Source organism: Erpetoichthys calabaricus, chromosome 1 (genome assembly GCF_900747795.2).
Source record: "Erpetoichthys calabaricus chromosome 1, fErpCal1.3, whole genome shotgun sequence".
Classification (NCBI taxonomy): Eukaryota; Metazoa; Chordata; class Cladistia; order Polypteriformes; family Polypteridae; genus Erpetoichthys; species Erpetoichthys calabaricus.
Window position 1 is genome coordinate 53,407,913 of NC_041394.2, and position 18,770 is coordinate 53,426,682.

Here is an 18,770-nt window from a genome sequence, read left to right on the forward strand (position 1 = left end):
CAATTTGTCAGTTTGTTTATAAAGAAAAGGAATGAAGCAGGAAATTAAATAAATGAAAATATGTTCATATTGTTGTGGATTTTTAAATGGATTTAAGCTAAATTGAGATAAAAAAAATCTAAAATGAGAATTGCATGTCTGCTATTATGTAGTACTGCGATTGTTCATTGACTATATTATGATAGTAGAGAGTTCATATCTTACTGCAGAAAGTGAAAAAGGAAGCACAGGTGACTGTTTGAAACTCAGTGGAAGACTAATCAGCTACTAATTCAAAGTACCTGAGACAAAAGAAAATTCACTTCTTTTTAACTGTTGGCTAGGGTTGCAAAGTACACTTTTAAAAGCTTATTTTCCTTCATTCATTTCTCTTAATTGTTCTCACAACTCAAGTAGATTTCACTTGTATCTTTACTGTGTACAATATATATCCATCTTGCAATTCGCCACCTTTGTGTATCATTTCCTTCTCTCGTGAATCTAATTTTGCACAAACAAACAAGTAAAACTGTTTATATCTACATTTAGCTATTTTCATTTTCTTTTTAAATATTTAAAATAAATTTAGTGCTGCTATAAGCTGTTTCAGAACCAACTGATTTGGAGTATTAACTGGCTTATGGCGCCGACTGGTGCGGCTAGCCCTCTGCTTGTCTTGTTAATTTATGTTTTTATTTCGTCTTTGCATTATGTCTAGTGGCTACTGTCCAATGATCGTGTTTCTTTACTTAACGTCTTTTCTTGTATTCTATTTTCTCAATTTTCTTCTTCTGATGGGACTTAAATTCAACCTCCACCCTTGTTTTATTCATCTCTTACTTACTTCTTTACCTGGATGCCAGTGTTCATCTGTATGATTGAGCTGAGTACCCCTTGGAGACCCAGACGCTACCGACTCCGTTGCTGTGAAACAACGGCGGATCAATTTTTCAACACTGGGCTTGGATTCTCAGTGCTGGACAGTCATCTTTGACCCATCCACTCCTGCACAGGGTGTTGACCCTGGCCCTTGGGCGTTTGATACTGGATTTAATTTCTGCATCTGAAGGCGGAATCACTCTTTCCCTGTGCGTTCTAGGACAGTAAATGCTGCTAATCTTCACACACTCACCCAAAACTGTCTGCCAGCAAGCTTTTCTACGTGAGATCAGTGTCTAATAAAACTCTTATCCTGCAATAGTTTATTACCTCATAGAAACTGGACTTCTATTCCATCAACGAGACCGGGATTGTTAATGGTGACTCTTAATGTTTTACTGACTTGGTACCACCAGGATATTCATTTTTGAACTCTCCTTGGCTGTCACATCGTGGAATGGTGGGGCATTACCACTGTTCTTAAAAGTATCTTCTTTTGTCGGAGTCTCACAAGAAGTTTTAGTAGCTTTGAACTGCAACTTTTTGAAGTGTGTAACTCTTCCTCTTTGCTGTGTACTGTGGTTTATAGGCCTCCAATAATTAATGATATGTTCATTTCTTAATTCTCCAGTCTCTTAGCTGATATTAAGCTCTCGTAAGATAAAGTACTTACTGTTGGTGATTTTAATATACACACTTGTTGTCAATCTAAACCTTTGGTTAATGACTTTTTATCTTTATTGGAATTATTTGATTTGATTGACTTATGAAAATCACCACCATAAAAAGAGAAGGTTAGTTGCAATAGTATTTGAAGATGAGAATGACAGTAAAAAAATGACTTCCTTAACATTCCCTGCTCTTTTCTGGTGTCCAAGTACATTGACTATACTGACCACATGTAGCCTGGGCAATTCAAAGACTAAATGTTTTAGATATGGGCCAACAATCCGCTCTGTATCATTCTCACTATTTATGGTTGCTTCTGTCCCCCCAAAATGCTAAGCCATTTAGGCTTTCGGGTGCTGCAATGGAAAAGCCGCAGTTATTATTATTATTATTATTTTTATTAAAAGTAGAATAAAAACATTTTCACAGTGGCTTTTGACATGATGATCAGTTGGATTCATTAGTTTTTACCAATGGTGGTGTTTTCAAATGGTTGTTTATTACTCTTGTTGTTATACACCTAACAGATATATTTTTGTATTTAACAGTTCCTCAAAACCTCTTTCAGAGTCACATCATCAACCAGTCTTGCATCTACATATTAATACGAGTATATTTAATACACAAACAGCATAAAGACACAAACCAATACCGTACATATACCAACCAATATTCTTCATAGGGATAAAAACCAACATTTTATTTATACAAGACAGTCGTAAATATGCATACAAATTGTATAAAAATGGATAACACTATTACAAATACAACTACATGATGTATGGCCTGTTTGGCCTTTCATATCCTGGGTCCTTAAGAGATGCAGTATGCTTTGCCCTAACATGCAACAGCAGGCTTTTAAAAGTTCAAATGTTACTTCATGCTGAGAATTTTAATATTCCTCAAATTTTTTATAAAGTTAAATATTTTTAACTTTTAGTTATCCATAATCTTATGGATTTAAAAAAGAACAATGGAGCAATATTTTGGCAATATCAGACTATACAACTTGTTGTTTATGTCAAGTAGAAAAGTGAAAATCATTTTTTATACCCACTTTTTTCCTTTTCAAGGTCACATGGAGTTTCATTCTGTCTTGGAAGCCATGGCCACTTGGAAAGTACCAGCCACGTTGGGAATGCAGGGAAAAACAGGGTGCACAAAAACATAATTACAAATACTTTTCAGGGCACTTTAGAGTTGCCAATCAATCTAATGGGTATTTTTTTGAAGACTAGAGGAAACATACACGGCCAGCTACTAGGACAGACATCTAACCTGAGGCCCAAGTGCTGTTCAGAGGCAGTGCCACACACTGCAGCCAGATATTCTCTATACTTCAAAAAGTTGAATTGTCTTTTAGGAGACATCGAATTGTTTTTCGCAGACTGTCTAGTTATACATTAGACATGGCCAGTCTTAAAATGTATAGATGGTAGGAAACACTGCTTTGGAACTTTACAAAACAATATATCAAAATAATGACACCATATTTTTTCAGAATGAAAAACGACCTTAGCTATGATGCTCCACAGCCTAAATTTACCAAATGAATACACTACATGAAAGATCAGCTTGTGAAACAAAACAATCCATTGGCAAAGTCAGTTGCAAGAAAGGCAATGATGGCACACAGAGGTACACATTAAGATTAAAAACAATATAAAGAAGACAGAAACAATTAGCAAAGCATATGTCACTGTAGGATGATGTTGCCTCACCCTAAGTTACTGGTACAAGAGTAATATTAAACACAAGAAGCCAAGCTTACTGAAACCATATGAGATGATGACTAATTTTGGAGAGAAGTACTTCTGAAAGCATTTTAATGAATAAATAATAAAGTACTGTTCATTTTTCAATTTCTTTTAATTCATTCAGCAAGTTTATTTGATTATATAAATCATGTAACTCTGATTTAAATAGCTTCAAAAATCAAATATTAATGCTACTGAAATATATGTTTTCGCTACAAAATAGTACCTTCTTTTCAACATAACTAAGAAAGTACACACAGCAGTCAGACTCCCTACTTCTATAATTGCATCTTCAGGTTGACCTAAACTAAATTGGAATTAACTAAATTGTTGTTGTTCAGATTAATATATTCCTTCCTCCAGTTAACTTTTTTGGAGAATAAAAATATAACTTTGTTTTTATTTAACATTTTATGATTTTTTTTATTTTACTAAAAATATACGCAATTAAAAAAAAAACACAATCTTGTAAAATTCTATCCTTTAACCATACAGAGCATTATTGTTGATGGCTGATTTTATTATTCACGTAAATGTGGAAAAAATATCGCTAGCTAATAGCTAATACAGGACATTCCTGCTAAATTTAGTAGGTCCAGTTATATCACAATCACCCTATGGACCCCCTTATGACAGTCAAAATGTATCTATTCCTCCATTAAATAAAATTATCTCTGATTACTATCTATTCTGTTTGACTTGTTCCTGCGAAGCACATTAATTCAAGAACAATGTAACGTCTACATTGTAAATTTACATCAACATCTGTCGACAGTGTGAAAAATTCAGACTAATTTCTAGGGAAAAGCACAGAATAGCTAACAAAAAATTATAAAGTGATTCTGAAAGAGACTTTGCATAAAACCATCCCAATCAAAAGAAAAATGACTAGAAAGAAACTTAGCTTGTTTAATGTGAGCACGAAAACTCTTAAATTAGAATGCAGAAGACTAGAGAGGTGGTAAGCAAAAACATTACAGGTCTTCTGAACTGCATCAATACAGAATATTAAAGGGTACAACAAGCTTATTTTTAATCTGATCTAAATACTATTCCAGAATAATACATGAAAAAAGAAATAACTCTCATACTAAAGAATAATTGCTCACTTGACATATGGGAAATCTGAACAACCCTCAAACATCAGGAGTGTGGGTTTTATGAACTTTTTATTGATATATTTAAAATATACCAGATTTGAAATTCATCTCGCAAACTTAATTGTTCAGTCAAATTCTATCTCTTCTTAGGCATATTGCCTAAGCCATTTTAATATCAGAACTAGAATCATAAATTTAATTTATAGAATGAAAGCTACTACCTGTCCCTTAGAAACAGTACCAATAAAACTGCAGAATAGAGAATCTCAATTTGTGGCACTGTTCTGGCAGCATCTGTCCTTAATAGTACCAATAGATCGTTATTGACTTGCACAGCTTCGAATGCACCAAAATGGTCAGATGTCAACGCACTAATGAAAAATTCTAAGGTATAATCAAAAATGCTTAATAACTATAGACCTGTTTCTCATTTCTTTCTAATGGATTTTCTAAATGTACTTTTTCTTTGTTAAAAAGTAGTTGTAGTTTCACTTTACTCATAACAACATCCATCCATTTTCCAACCCGCTGAATCCAAACACAGGGTCACGGGGGTCTGCTGGAGCCAATCCCAGCCAACACAGGGCACAAGGCAGGAACCAATCCCGGGCAGGGTGCCAACCCACCGCAGGACACACACAAACACACACTAGGGCCAATTTAGAATCGCCAGTCCACCTAACCTGCATGTCTTTGGACTGTGGGAGGAAACCAGAGCGCCCGGAGGAAACCCACGCAGACACGGGGAGAACATGCAAACTCCACGCAGGGAGGACCCGGGAAGCGAACCCGGGTCCCCAGGTCTCCCAACTGCGAGGCAGCAGCGCTACCCACTGCGCCACCGTGCCGCCTCATAACAACATACATGAATAATTTCAGCCTGACTTTTGTAAAGGGTCACAGTACAGAAACAGCATTAACACATCTTGGTAAGGACATTTTAATGTCACCCTTTGAAGGAAATGCCACAGTTATTGTTGTTAAGAGCAGCCTTTGACAACACAGAGCCCTGTATATTGTTACAATGGCTGGAAAATGATATTAATCTCTCAGGCATTATCTCTACAAAGTTCTGTTCATATCTATCAAATCAATTTCAGTATGTATAGGAATGTGTTGATAGTATTTCATTATTAAATTCCAAAGGTATATTTGGTTCAGTACTCTGAGTGTGATATAACTAGAAAACATTCGCTTTCACTTATATACAGATGGTACTCCACTATATTTTTCATTTATATCAAATTACTTTGTTCTAATGGCTCCTTAATTTTGGCAATAAGTTAAAAAGTTGTCTTTCAATGCAGCAAAAAATGAAATATTATTATATTATATAAGATTAGTATTACTGATTTAGCACACAGTTGGGCACTTGTCCAACACATACTGTATTATAACATTATCTAAAACCTGCATTTTCCAGCATGAAAAAAGAGTAAAAATGTTTTCTAACCATTTAGGACACAGAGAAGTTAATTCATGTATTTACTTATAGCAAAACTAACAAGAAAACCAAGTAACAGGTAACTAACAATTAACCAGCAGCTCAAATTGTGTTCTTAGTTACAGAGATTTAGTTCAAAATTCTTCTGCAAGAGTCACTACAAGAACCTAAAAGTACCACCACGCAACTCCTGTTCTTAAGTGTTTATACCTTTCCTCCTCTAGTTCAATTTTGACTGATTTTAACATTCTCCTTCTTAGATATAGAGCATTGAATGGTTCAGGCCCTATTTACTTGTCTGAATTCATCAGTACACACATACCATTGTGTACATCCATCCATCCATCCATTTTCCAACCCGCTGAATCCGAACACAGGGTCACGGGGGTCTGCTGGAGCCAATCCCAGCCAACACAGGGCACAAGGTAGGAAACAATCCCGGGCAGGGTGCCAACCCACCGCAGCCATTGTGTACACCACAGACTCAAATTACTGGTCTACTAAAGGTTCTAAGAACTGATAAAACAACAGTGAAAGGTTGAACTTTTTCCAAAGAACCCAAAGTTGAGGAATGATAGCTTGTTTGTGTAAGTGAAACCCCATTAGTTTCTGCATTTAAATCCAAGTTGATGAACTGTTCTGTATATAGCATCTCTGTTTGTTAGACATTTGCTCAAAAATACAATTGTGACAAATCATTGTGAAATGTTACCAAACCTCCTTGCTCTGTTTCCCTTGTGGGCACTCTGCTGTGGCCCTTGGTTATACTGCCAAGCTGCTACCCCTGCGCATGGGAAGCGACACCAGGAATGTTAGGAGTCTCAGAATCCAAGGATTAAAGGATTTAATCTTCTTATGTAACTGGCCAGCACACATACTTATTGTACTGCAGAATGCCCAGGATGGGGAGGGAGTATAGTTGGTTAAGGACATCAGAACTGTGATTTTGTCTGCTTGGACTATGAACTTTGTTATAACCAACTGTGGATCCTTACGGCTCATTTATACTTCACGCTCAGAATGTGTCCTCTGAGCAGGTTCTCAGAAATTAACGTGACGCGTACGCAAGTTGCAGTTCCAGCAAAAAGTCTGGGGGCGCAGTGTGATAAAAGTTGGAATGTGACAACAGAGTCTCTGTTTACTATCTACATGTGACACAAAGCCACTTTGAGGATCTTACGAGATCGATGTGTGCGCTTCGATGTTTGATGAATTTTTCGATGTGGTGAAGCAAAATGCCGACATACAAATGCATTCATGGTGCTTCTATATTCATGCGTCGCATATCCCCGATTGTAATGACACAATACATTTTAAAGTCTCACATATCAACTTTTTTTTTTGCAACTTCTCAACAGCAACATAATGTACAGCTCTATATTTGAGCCACAGAGAAAAAAAATAAGGACATGGTGAAAAGGTGTATTTTGTAATTAAAGTGGAAATTTCAGCTTTAATCTCCAAATGTCCACTTTAACCTCGTAGTTTACTTTATCATTAAAGCAGACCCTCGTAAACGTCATCCCAGTTTTTAATCTCTACGAGCTTCTGGGGCTTCCTCCTGACCTGACAGCAGTGGCAAACAGCAATAGATCACCACACAGAACACATTAAATGTGTGATATTCCAACTCTCTGCACATTTAGAATCCTTAGATTTATACTTGATATAATTTTCATGATGGAATGCATTAAAGTATGTATGTTACAGTTTACAGATAAATCGTTAAATTTGTTTAAATAAGGAATACTGTTAATAATTACACACATGGGGGTGACACGGCGGCAGAGCGGTAGCACTGCTGTCTCGCAGAGAGTCACGTCGCTGGTATTCTCTGCCTGGAATTTGCATGTTTTCCTGGTGAGTTTCCACAGTGTGCTCTGGTTTCCTTCCAAAGATATGCAGATTTGGTGACACTAAAATGACGCCAGTGTATGTGAGTGCTTGTATTCACCTTGCAATAAGCTGATGTCCCATGCAGGGATTGTTTCTGCTTCATGCCCAATGCTAGCTGGAATGGACACATCCCTGGATTAATGGATTTAATCATTAAACATCCTTTTCAGAGATGTGGCGAGGTGTCATCGGAATTTAATGGTTGTTCCAGGCAATTCACAACACAGAGAAGCCGAGCGTTTTCTCAACATGATGATATATTGCACTGCCACCTGGTGGATTCTTCCAGATTTACGTAAAATATGTACTCAAGTATAAACAGTACAACGCTTGCGCAGCAGTAGTGTCCGCTGGAGCATGCGTCGCGTTGCATGAAGTATAAACCTGGCCTTAGAGATTAATTTTATACCCTATTTTGTCTGACTGGCGTTTTTGCTTTTCTTTTCTCCATTGTCAACTAAGCTAACTCAATAAACTAATAATTAGCATATACTGGATTTATGTATGGGAAACAAACTGAATTTGATCTGTTTTACTGTTTGATCAACCTAATGTGTGTGCGTAGGAAAAAACATGAAGTATGGTTTTATTATTTCTGTCATTGTGTTATAGCTGGAAATTAGGGCAAATGCTCAGAACAGGACAAAACAAACGGAAAATTATTTTTTCTATTCTTATGACATGTCTTTATTTCCTGCATGACTTAGAAACACAAGCAGATCTGAGCACAGGTAAAAACATTTCTTGAACAGCTAGAACGCATTCGAACTATCTAATTATGAATGTGGATAAAGACAGACATTAACATTACTTGACAATACAGTGGGTGAGCCTCCACAGCTCTACACAACAATGCCACTTTTAATACACTATTATATCATGCAGCATTAAAACATAATGAAGTGCAAAGTGTGAGGTTATTTCTACTTTAACAACATTTACTTACAGTAAAAAGCATGTTACTTACCAACTGAATAGTGCAAACCACAAATAAGTTTCACTGCTAAAAATAAAACTGCATCAACATGTAAATTGCACTTTATATATATATATATATATATATATATATATATATATATATATATATATATATATATATATAATAAAAATTTTAGGTGAAGAGCACAGCCAGTCCACAGATGTGGCAGTGGTCTATTCGCCTATACTGTACTAATAACCAGTACCTATGTTGGTTTTGAGGAAATTACAGAATTCCTCAGGTATTGAGGAGTTTATTACATAAAGTATCAGTGATTAAGAATTATCTGGAAACATCTACAAAAATGCATCTCACACAAATTGTAGCAAAGATTTTCACAGAATATCCATCCATCCATCCATTATCCAACCCTCTATATCCTAACTACAGGGTCACGGGGGTCTGCTGGAGCCAATCCCAGCCAACACAGGGCGCAAGACAGGAAACAAACCCCGGGGAGGGCGCCAGCCCATAATAGAATATTGAATTCTGAAATACAGTATGTTTAAATGAATTCAGGGTGTAATTGGGCTGAAGCCTATCCTGGTAGCACTATACACATTGCAGAAATTAACCCTGGATGGGGCACACTCACACAGCGCAGGAGCTGCTAAATAAGAAATGATTTAAATGAGGAGAACAAAAGAAGACAGCATTTGAATGCTGAGGAGTTCAATCACTGAAGTAAAAATCTACATTTAAACTACATTTAAGGGCAACTCCCTGTTCTCTGAAATTATAAACAATACGTTAATTTGGGCTCTTATCGGAAAATAAGGGCACCACAGCCTTTTTCACCTCAGTGTGACTTCATCACAAAAAAGCACTTATGTTTTTGTACAGTCTGGCTTTGCAATTCACATTTGAGTAAATGACCACTAGTTGCTGCTTTCCAACAGAAAGTTGGATGAACTTAAACTGATATGCCATGTGGCAAAATTCGTTTAGAAGACTTGTATAACATTTTAAAAATGCAACAATAATAGCTAGCGATAACGATCACATCTTAGTATGAACAAAAATGCACCTTTTTCCCCATAAGGTTCAAAGGACTAATGTAGGTCTATGCTTTAGTCATAAATGAAAGCAAAAGCCATGCAGGTTAAATTAACGTGTAATTCCTGCAGCCACAAATGTAAATGCTGTTAGAGACTTTAATCAGATATGTTATTTGATTTTGGTTTTTAAGCACAACAATAGACTAAAGGTATAATGTTTTAGGCCATGGGCTGCCTAAATAAAGAAACAAGTCTGCAAAGATGCAAAATATAACTTATCTGTATTTCATTTACAATTCATTATGATGGTTATATGAATAGATCCATAACACCATCACTGTTCAAATATAAGACATTGGTGTGCAGGAGGCAGAAACACTAGTGCAGCTATAATTTCACGCAAATTTCACTCTTCCTATCATTTTCATGCTGTATGACTACAGCTGTTAGATTATTACCAAGCCATGATTTCACAATATTTGAATACTGACTGGCCAAGAAATAACTGGAGTCTTTCCATTTTCTGCTTATCAGTTAAAGCTAAACTGGTGTAACCAATACTGAAGAACATTCCATTGTCTTCAATGAGTTTTACCAAATGGCTTGACTGGCCAAATTGACCAAAGTTTTTAACCAACTGCTTCCTTTCTTCCTTATCTTATTGTTAAGCTGGCTGAAATAGTTATGAGGTAAATGAGATTTGCATTTTCTTACTGATTTACCTCACAGTTGTGTGGCTGAAAGTTGTTCTGTTTTCTCTTGTAGATCGTCTGCCCTTTCCCTCTTCCTTACTTTGATTTTAAAACAATCATCCTAGATGGGAATTTACTTCTTTCACTTGTGAAAACACTTCCGTTTTTCACAATTAACCAAGCCAGAGTAGAAAACAACAATACATGTGTATATGTTTGAGAATGAAATATATACTGTATATATGAAAGATGTACTGTGCGTATATTTGCAGTATGTGTCACTACTTAAACCAGTTATTCCATTGAACAGTTGAGTATCACAGTTTATAGGTGAGCTAAACAAAAAAACTTGCATGCAGACAACAGAGACCAGCACTCAGCTACGTCTTACAAAAAATAACTGAGAGGATCTGCACAGGATAAAATGTTGACAACATGACACTCTGTATACAGGTAAATATTAAACTGTTCTTACTAAGACTTCACAGAGACATAAACTGAACACAAACAAATTGGTTATATCAGTTTTCTGAAAGAAAAAGATAATCTGCTATAGAACTGAAACAAGGACTGAGGACTGGGCATTGCCAATGAAACTTTAAGAAAACTGATGCTGGAACCAGGTTAGATTAGCTAAAGGCAAAAAAAGCAGTGATTAGCTTCAGACCAACGATACACTTGGCAAAATGTGATGTTTAGCCACACTCTAAATGAAGCAAATGTTAGCATGGGCATGACCAGGACAGCAGCTTGAGATGAGATCACATGATTACTAAAAACTACATCAAGGCAGAAGTAATTTCCATACCTAGAGTGAGCTGTGCAATTCCTAAAAAGTAAGAAAATCAGGATTTAGCTTTAAACATTTTATGTAAATAATTATTTATTTGCTCAAATTTACAGTTTCATTTACCAATAACTGTGATGTGGTAATTAAACTGTCCACAGGAAATGTTAATAACAGAAAAAAATGAAATGAAAAAATGCTGTGTTGCTGTTAAGTTTGCTTACTAGTTAATGGTAATACCGTCTTAGGGAGTAAGATGGAATCTAGTATAATGTACTAACACTAGTCATCCATTAAGATAATCCAAAAAAAAGTGCAATTTTTTGTCAGCAATGTTTTTCACAGTGAACAAATCTTGCACCTAATTTACAGTAAACAATGCAAATGTTTTTATGAATCATTTGTTTACATAGTAGCAACTCAGTAACACTTCAGTTTAGGTATCCATTAAAAGTAGCTACTAACAATGTTCACGTTATTACAACATTAGAACAATTGTTGTGACAAAATTAAACATATTACAAGCTTTAACAACATATAAAAAAATGACTAACATATTTAAAGAGTTTTTATTTTTATTAATAATTTATAATTGCTTGTTGAATGTTAACAGCTTGTTTATAGTCGATAGACTAGCAGGTCTTACTTTGGTATGAAAGTGGACTTGCTAGCTCAGATTGTTTTCAATATTCATTCATGGCTTGTTTGAAATATTTCCCAGCAGTGTCAGCATTTCATACAACATATCGCTAAATGTTCTGATACAAAATCAGCTTCAAAATAAGTGCTGCATACTAGCCCCATCCACTCCAATATTACAGCAAAAGCAATATGCAGGTTTCTACTTGACATGTGCCTATGAGCTGCAGTATTGGCATGTCACAGTTTTTTGTGCTGTTCCTGCACAGCTGTTGAATTGGTTAACACCTACAACAAATTAATAGAAATTGTGCAGTAGTTACCAGTGCCTTCTCAGTGCTGTGACAATGATGCTAAGCTGCTGTCACAAAAATGAAATTCATTCAATTGCTTGAAGCATGAGAGAGAGGCTTTTAATACCCCTTTAGACTTCAATTTGCAGATGTTCTCCTGAGTGCCAGTCATCTTACTTTTAAAATCAACAACACACCATGTTGTATCTCCTATATCACTTCTATTTATTCTTTTTATATTCTTTATCATAAAAGTTTCATATTAATCATTTGGTGATAACTTTATATTTTTGGACTCTTTTTAGTAAATTTAATTGTTTCTTTTAAATTTGGTTCTACTTCTTTTTGTCATTGTATAATAAATTCATCATGAACTTCTGGCTTGTTGCACTGGTCATTAGGAATATTTTGGTGTTGCACAGACAGCTCTGTACACAAGTCATGTTGTAACATAGTCAGTGTCATCTTATATAGTAAAAAGGTGTGCCTTCTTTTTGAAAGGAATAAATCAATTCATGAATCATAAGTTCACTGAATCTGTCACTTTCCTGACTTTGAGGTTTGGTTTTGAAAAATGCTTTGCATCTGAAATACATCTGCCAATTGCATTTCACAAATATTTTGATTTGAATATGTTTACATTTTTTATTTTAAATGTTGATTTTATATTTTAAGATATAATATCTATCTGTTTTTGAATATATGTAGCACACATAAACCGCAAATTAACTGATTATAACCAGTTATAATATTTGTTCTAACTTCAAAAATATTTCAAATAAATCTGGTGCAATATAAAAGAATTCAAAACATTGTCATATTTTAAAAAAACAGTCTTTTTAAAATTTATTTTAGGAAAATTTTAAAGTAAAAAGTTACAGTTGTGAGAATGTTTTATTTTTATCTGTATTACAAAAAACCTAAATAAAATCTATACATTTAGCATATATTGTAAACATAAAATTAAATCCAGAGTACTGTTAAGTATAGTTCGGAGCATGATTTGAATTCCAGTATTAACAGCATTTGATTTTATGCATAAATAATTATTTATCAATAGTGGTACCAGCATTAGGGCATCATGTAGAAAAAAATTAACTCATTAACCCTTTATTGAATTTCACGGCTCAAAACGTTTTACTTTTTAAATAAACATTGAGATTTGTATTTGTTGTTTTAATGTCTTTATGTTTTAGGTTATTAGTCAGTTTATGTTAGAAACTTTAATATATTAAAAAAATTATCTAAACATTCGATATATTTCCCACATAAGTTAGTGTTACAGATGATGTAAGACAGCAGAGTTTCATCTATTGTAAGTTTACTATTTTGTGAGATTCTGCAATTATTTTTTGTTTAGTTTTGAAATTTTTAATTTTGAAATTAAGCCCCTTTCCATTCGATATTTACCTTCATCTTCAGAAACATCTAAGATTTCATCAACTGTTTCTGGAAAGCTCATTCTATGCTTCTCTATAGTCGTCTGAAATAAATTAAGATGAATGTTAAATATTTTACATTAAGAAAATCGTTGAAATGAACAAAGTGCTTGTGTTGAATGAAGTTCAAACTCACCACCGACATGGTTTCTTCTGTGACAATTTTCAACACATCGATCACAGAGATATAGCCTAGTCTCTTTGCAATAGCAAGTGCAGTGGTACCACTCTGAACAAAGATACAATGAAAATATGAGAAAGCAAGTAAAATACATTTTCATAGTGTTTCATTTGGATCAATGACAATAAAAGTTAATCAGAAATGTTACATATAAACTTACTGTAAGTGCTAACTTAAGGTAAACCGTGACAATATTAAGCTTAATGTTTTCAGGTAAATAGCTCGTCTCACCATCTTAATAAGAACAGTTTTGTTCTCTACTGAAACTTGTTTAAGATGAAGATAAGTTAGCTGACTTTAGAATGTCCAGAAAACAAAGCCTAAATTTAGGTCAGGTCAGTTTGGGGAGCATGCACCGGTACATCACGTTGCCGCACCCACCACATGACATCTTGGGATCCTGGTTGGCAATCCCCAGGGTAGACATACGTTCCAGTCCCACCCTCCAGAAATGACCCTTTATCTGCCACAACCAGGTGTTACATGGGCTTCCCCTTGGCCTGGTCCAGCAACTCATGTCCTCAACAGTTAGGATACTGCGAGCTGGATCACCCTCAGGGAGTCGCGCCACATGGCTGTAGTGCCGTAACTGACTCTCCTGCCCAATACAGGTAATGTGCCTCATTCGGACTCCATGAGCAACCACATGGTCAAACACAAAGTCAAACCAGCAGTACCCAAGGATTCTCTGAAGAGACACACTACCAAAGGAGTCCAGCCTTCATCTCATGTCTCTAGACAGTGTCCATTTTTCACAACCATATAGCAAGACAGGAAGCAGCAGGACTTGAACCTTCATATTTTTGCACAGATATCAGGAGCACCACACACTCCTTTCCAGAGACCTCATGCCCCCCCCCCCCCCCCCCCCCCCCATACTCTCCCAATCCGTCTACTGACTTCATAGGAAGAGTCACCAGAGACATGAATGTCACTGCCAAGGTAAGTAAACCTCTTGACAAAGTCAACACTCTCTGCAGGCAGACACACTGCTGATGGCTGTGCCTAAGAGGTCATTAAAGTCTTGGATCTTAGTTTTTATGCCAGGACACTCACAGTCCCAGACACTCACAGATTCCTCGCTCAGTCTCTCGAGAACCCTGATCAGAGCCTCCATTGACTCCCCGAAGATCACAGCATCGTCGGCAAAGTCAAGATCAGTGAATCTTTCTTCGCCATCAGATGCCCCACAGCCACTGGACCCTATGACCTTGCCCAATACCCAGTCCATGCATGCATTGAACAGAGTAGGAGCAAGAACATAATCCTGACGCACCCCAGAATCAACTGGGAAAAAATGCAGAGGTACAGTACGAGTGTACACGCCGGCCATGATATCAAACAACCTTGAGGGGATCCCACGAAGTCTCAGGATGTCCCACAGGGCAGCTTGATCAACTGAGTCGAACGCTTTACTAATATCGACAAAGGCTGTAAAGAAACTCTGCCGAGATTCACATTTGGGTTCCATGAGAACCCTTAGTGCCAGGATGTGGTTGATGGTAGACTTCTTAGTTGTAAAACCAGACTGCTCAGGTTGCTGGTAGGTAAGCAAGTGATCACGGATCATATTGAGGACAACCCTAGCAAGGACCTTACCCGGCACCGAGAGCAGTGTTATCCTCTTGTAGTTGCCACAATCCAGGTGATCACCCTTTCCTTTCCTTTCCAGATAGGGACGATAAGTCCCGTTTTCCAGTCAGTTGGGATGACGGCAGTCTCCCAAATGGAAGCAAAGACTGCGTGCAATGCCAGGAGGACAGCTTTATCAACAGTCTGGAGAAGTTCACCCTGGATCCCAGCAGCCTTTCTTAGCCTCAGCTGGTTAACCACCTGTGCAATCTCAGTGAGACTGGGTGATTCACAGCTAATTGGAGGACCAGCCTCAAGAGATAATTAGTTTAAAGTGGAAGGTTTGAAGTCATGCGTCGTTAAGTGACAGAACTTCTGAACAGTTAAAAACGTCTGAATCTGACATTAACCACACACTCAGCATAACAAAAAAACTGGGTACATTGGTTGATAAACCCTTATTTTGAAGTGCGGTTATTTAGGAGTTTATTAAGAAGTGAAAAATGATGAGCTGGTAATGGCAAACACAGACAATATTTAAAATAATTAGGGAAATAGAAAGCAAGAGGTATGACAAGTGGTAATTAAAAGAGAAATATTTCAGAATCAAACAGACTAAAACAATCTAAAGCACCTTGACTGGCAAACTTTCTTGAAAATAGAAAACCTCAACAAAATATTAATAAATGGTACTCTATCTTCCTTTAGCTAGGAAAATTGATTTTGTCAAAGTGAGTATCAATAAAAAGCTCTCATATCCTATCCTATTATACTTCCAGTTCTGGGGTTGATGCCCCCAGACAGTGTGCACCATTTACCTTGTGACCATGACCACATATCTCTACTTGTCTGGTCTGGAATCTCCTCCTGTGCCACCATAGGGGTGCACACTATCTCTCTAAAGAACATCTGGGCCAGGTCTTCCAATTCTCTACTACAACACAGACCAGCTAAGTCCTCCTGCAGTTCAGCGACCCTGAGGTCGAGGTGCTGGATCAGCTAGATCAGGCCAGATGTACAGTAGCCCTGGATCAGATGTACAGTAGCCCTCACAGAAGACTGGCTCCTCCAAGCCGTCATCTAATAAGTCTAACAACATCCAACAGGACTTGCATTGCACTGGACACATTACTAAAGTTGAGTTATGAGTTAGGTTTACTAACACTGCCTTAACTTTTTTTATAATGCTACTGAAAGCACCCAATAGGCAAAAGAGAAGAATGCTAACTGAAAAAACAAGACTGGGCTTAAAAGTTGTTAAGTGCAAATTCTGAGATTGATGTCAATCACAAATATGATCATTTGTGAATAAAATGAGAGTATTTTGAACTTGATTGTCTTGATGAAAATTACAGGAAAGGTAAATTAATTACAATTATCTTAATTGAGAATGATGATGTTTTATTTTTCAGTTTAGGTGATCACTTGCAAAATTTCTTAAAAAAATAAAATGTTACAATTTTTTTGGGGTTAACTGTGGTATTTGTGTAGAATGCACTGCTGTGTCTGAAACAGCACTAGTCCTGGATTAAAATAAAGGATGGCATACACATGAGAGCTATATCATTTTAAATTTAAATATATATGCACAAAAAAACCCCAAAATGATATGAAAGCAAAATGATATTAAAGCATGCCTTAAGACACAGTCACAGCCCTCAGGTGTCATACATAACATACTACTGTATAAATAGTTGGCATTGAAGCTTCAAATCACCTGAAAGGCAGTATATTATACAAAAGAAAACATACAATAAGTAAATATTGTAGTAATATATTTATTTTGTTTTAGTTACTGTAAAAGTCTGGACTGAATACAACAGAAAGATAAAAGGTTCAAAAGGAATGACTGTGTATATTATCACAGAGTAAATACATTTTATTAAGAAGTGATGAGATATGCTAATATTTGAAAAGGTTTTGATGTCTGATTACTGCAGAACCTCTACAGTTTCCTTCACATAACCTTTTTGCAGTTTGAGCCATAGGTTTATATATGAAAAATAGTGAAAAAAAAAGATACAAATGTCATTGGTGAAAGGTAAACGGGGTAGTGGTGGGAATCTGACAATAGTGAGACTTAAAGGAGCTTTGAGAAACACAGCAACACTAAAATATGCCTATAATCTCTGAAGGAATCAAATAGACACCAAAGTGCAATTAAAATTTGGAAAACACTAAAGAGTAGTGAAGAATCATGCACAGTAGAAATCATAGATATAAAAAAAAAAAAAGAAAGTATATAAAGTTGCATCAAATTCAGAGAAAATAAGAGAGATAACAAAGCAGACACTAAAATACATTTAAAAAACAGAGTGGAAAGGGACTAAATGTGCCATTAAGGAACAATGCAAAAGAAACAGAACATTAAAGATCAGAAAGATGATAAACAACAATGTGAATCAAAGAGATTTTAACAAAAACAGAAAATAATCAGAAAAAAAACACTGTAGAGTGAAGAGTTGGAGAGGAGTAAGTGGGATAGAGAATAATAATTAAGAGTATTGAGAATGAGAGATACACTAAAGAATATGTGAGATGAAGTAACAATAAAGAGTAGTGAAAAGCAAAAAAATAATGAGCAGTTAGGAACCAGAGTAACACTGCAGAGCTGTGAAGGGCAGAAAAAAACTAAAGATTTGAAACAGAGAGTCTTGTCTGCAATTCAGCAATGGCGCACAGAAGTCCACTTATTAAAGAATAACTTACCGTTGTGGTCTCATTAGGAGATGCTCCATGCTTCAGAAGTAGAGTGACAATATCAGTATGTCCTTGCTGAGCTGCTTGGTGTAGGGCTGTGTAACCCATCTGTGGGATGTCAAATAAAGATGACTGACATTTTTACTTTATATTTCCAGTAAACTGACCTCATGTGAAAGGATCAATGACTTGCAATGCCAAGACCATAAGAAGAAGTCTTAATAAGTAAGTCTATATTATGAGGGGCCGTTCAGGAAAAAAAGATTGGTTCATAAATATATACATTGGTTCAGATATATATATATCGGTTCGGATACATTGGTTTGAATATATACATTGGTTTTAATACATCCATTCAGATATATATATATCGGTTCAGATATATACATTGGTTGGGATACATTGGTTGAGATATATACATCAGTTTGAATACATCCGGTCAGATATATACATTGGTTTATAAATTGGTTTGCATAGATCTGTTCTGATATATATACATTGGTTGAGATACATCCATTCAGATATATACATTGGTTTGAATACATCCATTTAAATATATACATTGGTTGATATATATATATATTGGTTGATATACAGTAATCCCTCCTCCATCGCGGGGGTTGCGTTCCAGAGCCACCCGCGAAGTAGAAACCATATGTTTATATGGTTATTTTTATATTGTCATGCTTGTGTCACAGATTTGCGCAGAAACACAGGAGGTTGTAGAGAGACAGGAACGTTATTCAAACACTGCAAACAAACATTT

General features: G+C 36.0%; 1 protein-coding gene across 1 annotated transcript in view; it reads right to left on the reverse strand.

Moving 5' to 3' along the window:
* ank1a (ankyrin 1, erythrocytic a) overlaps positions 1-18,770 on the reverse strand; it is a 638,168-nt gene that overhangs the window by 112,458 nt on the left and 506,940 nt on the right. The window contains 4 exon segments of the mRNA XM_051928287.1: positions 11,202-11,222; positions 13,523-13,595; positions 13,688-13,780; positions 18,014-18,112. Of these exon segments, the coding sequence (XP_051784247.1) occupies positions 11,202-11,222; positions 13,523-13,595; positions 13,688-13,780; positions 18,014-18,112 (286 nt within the window).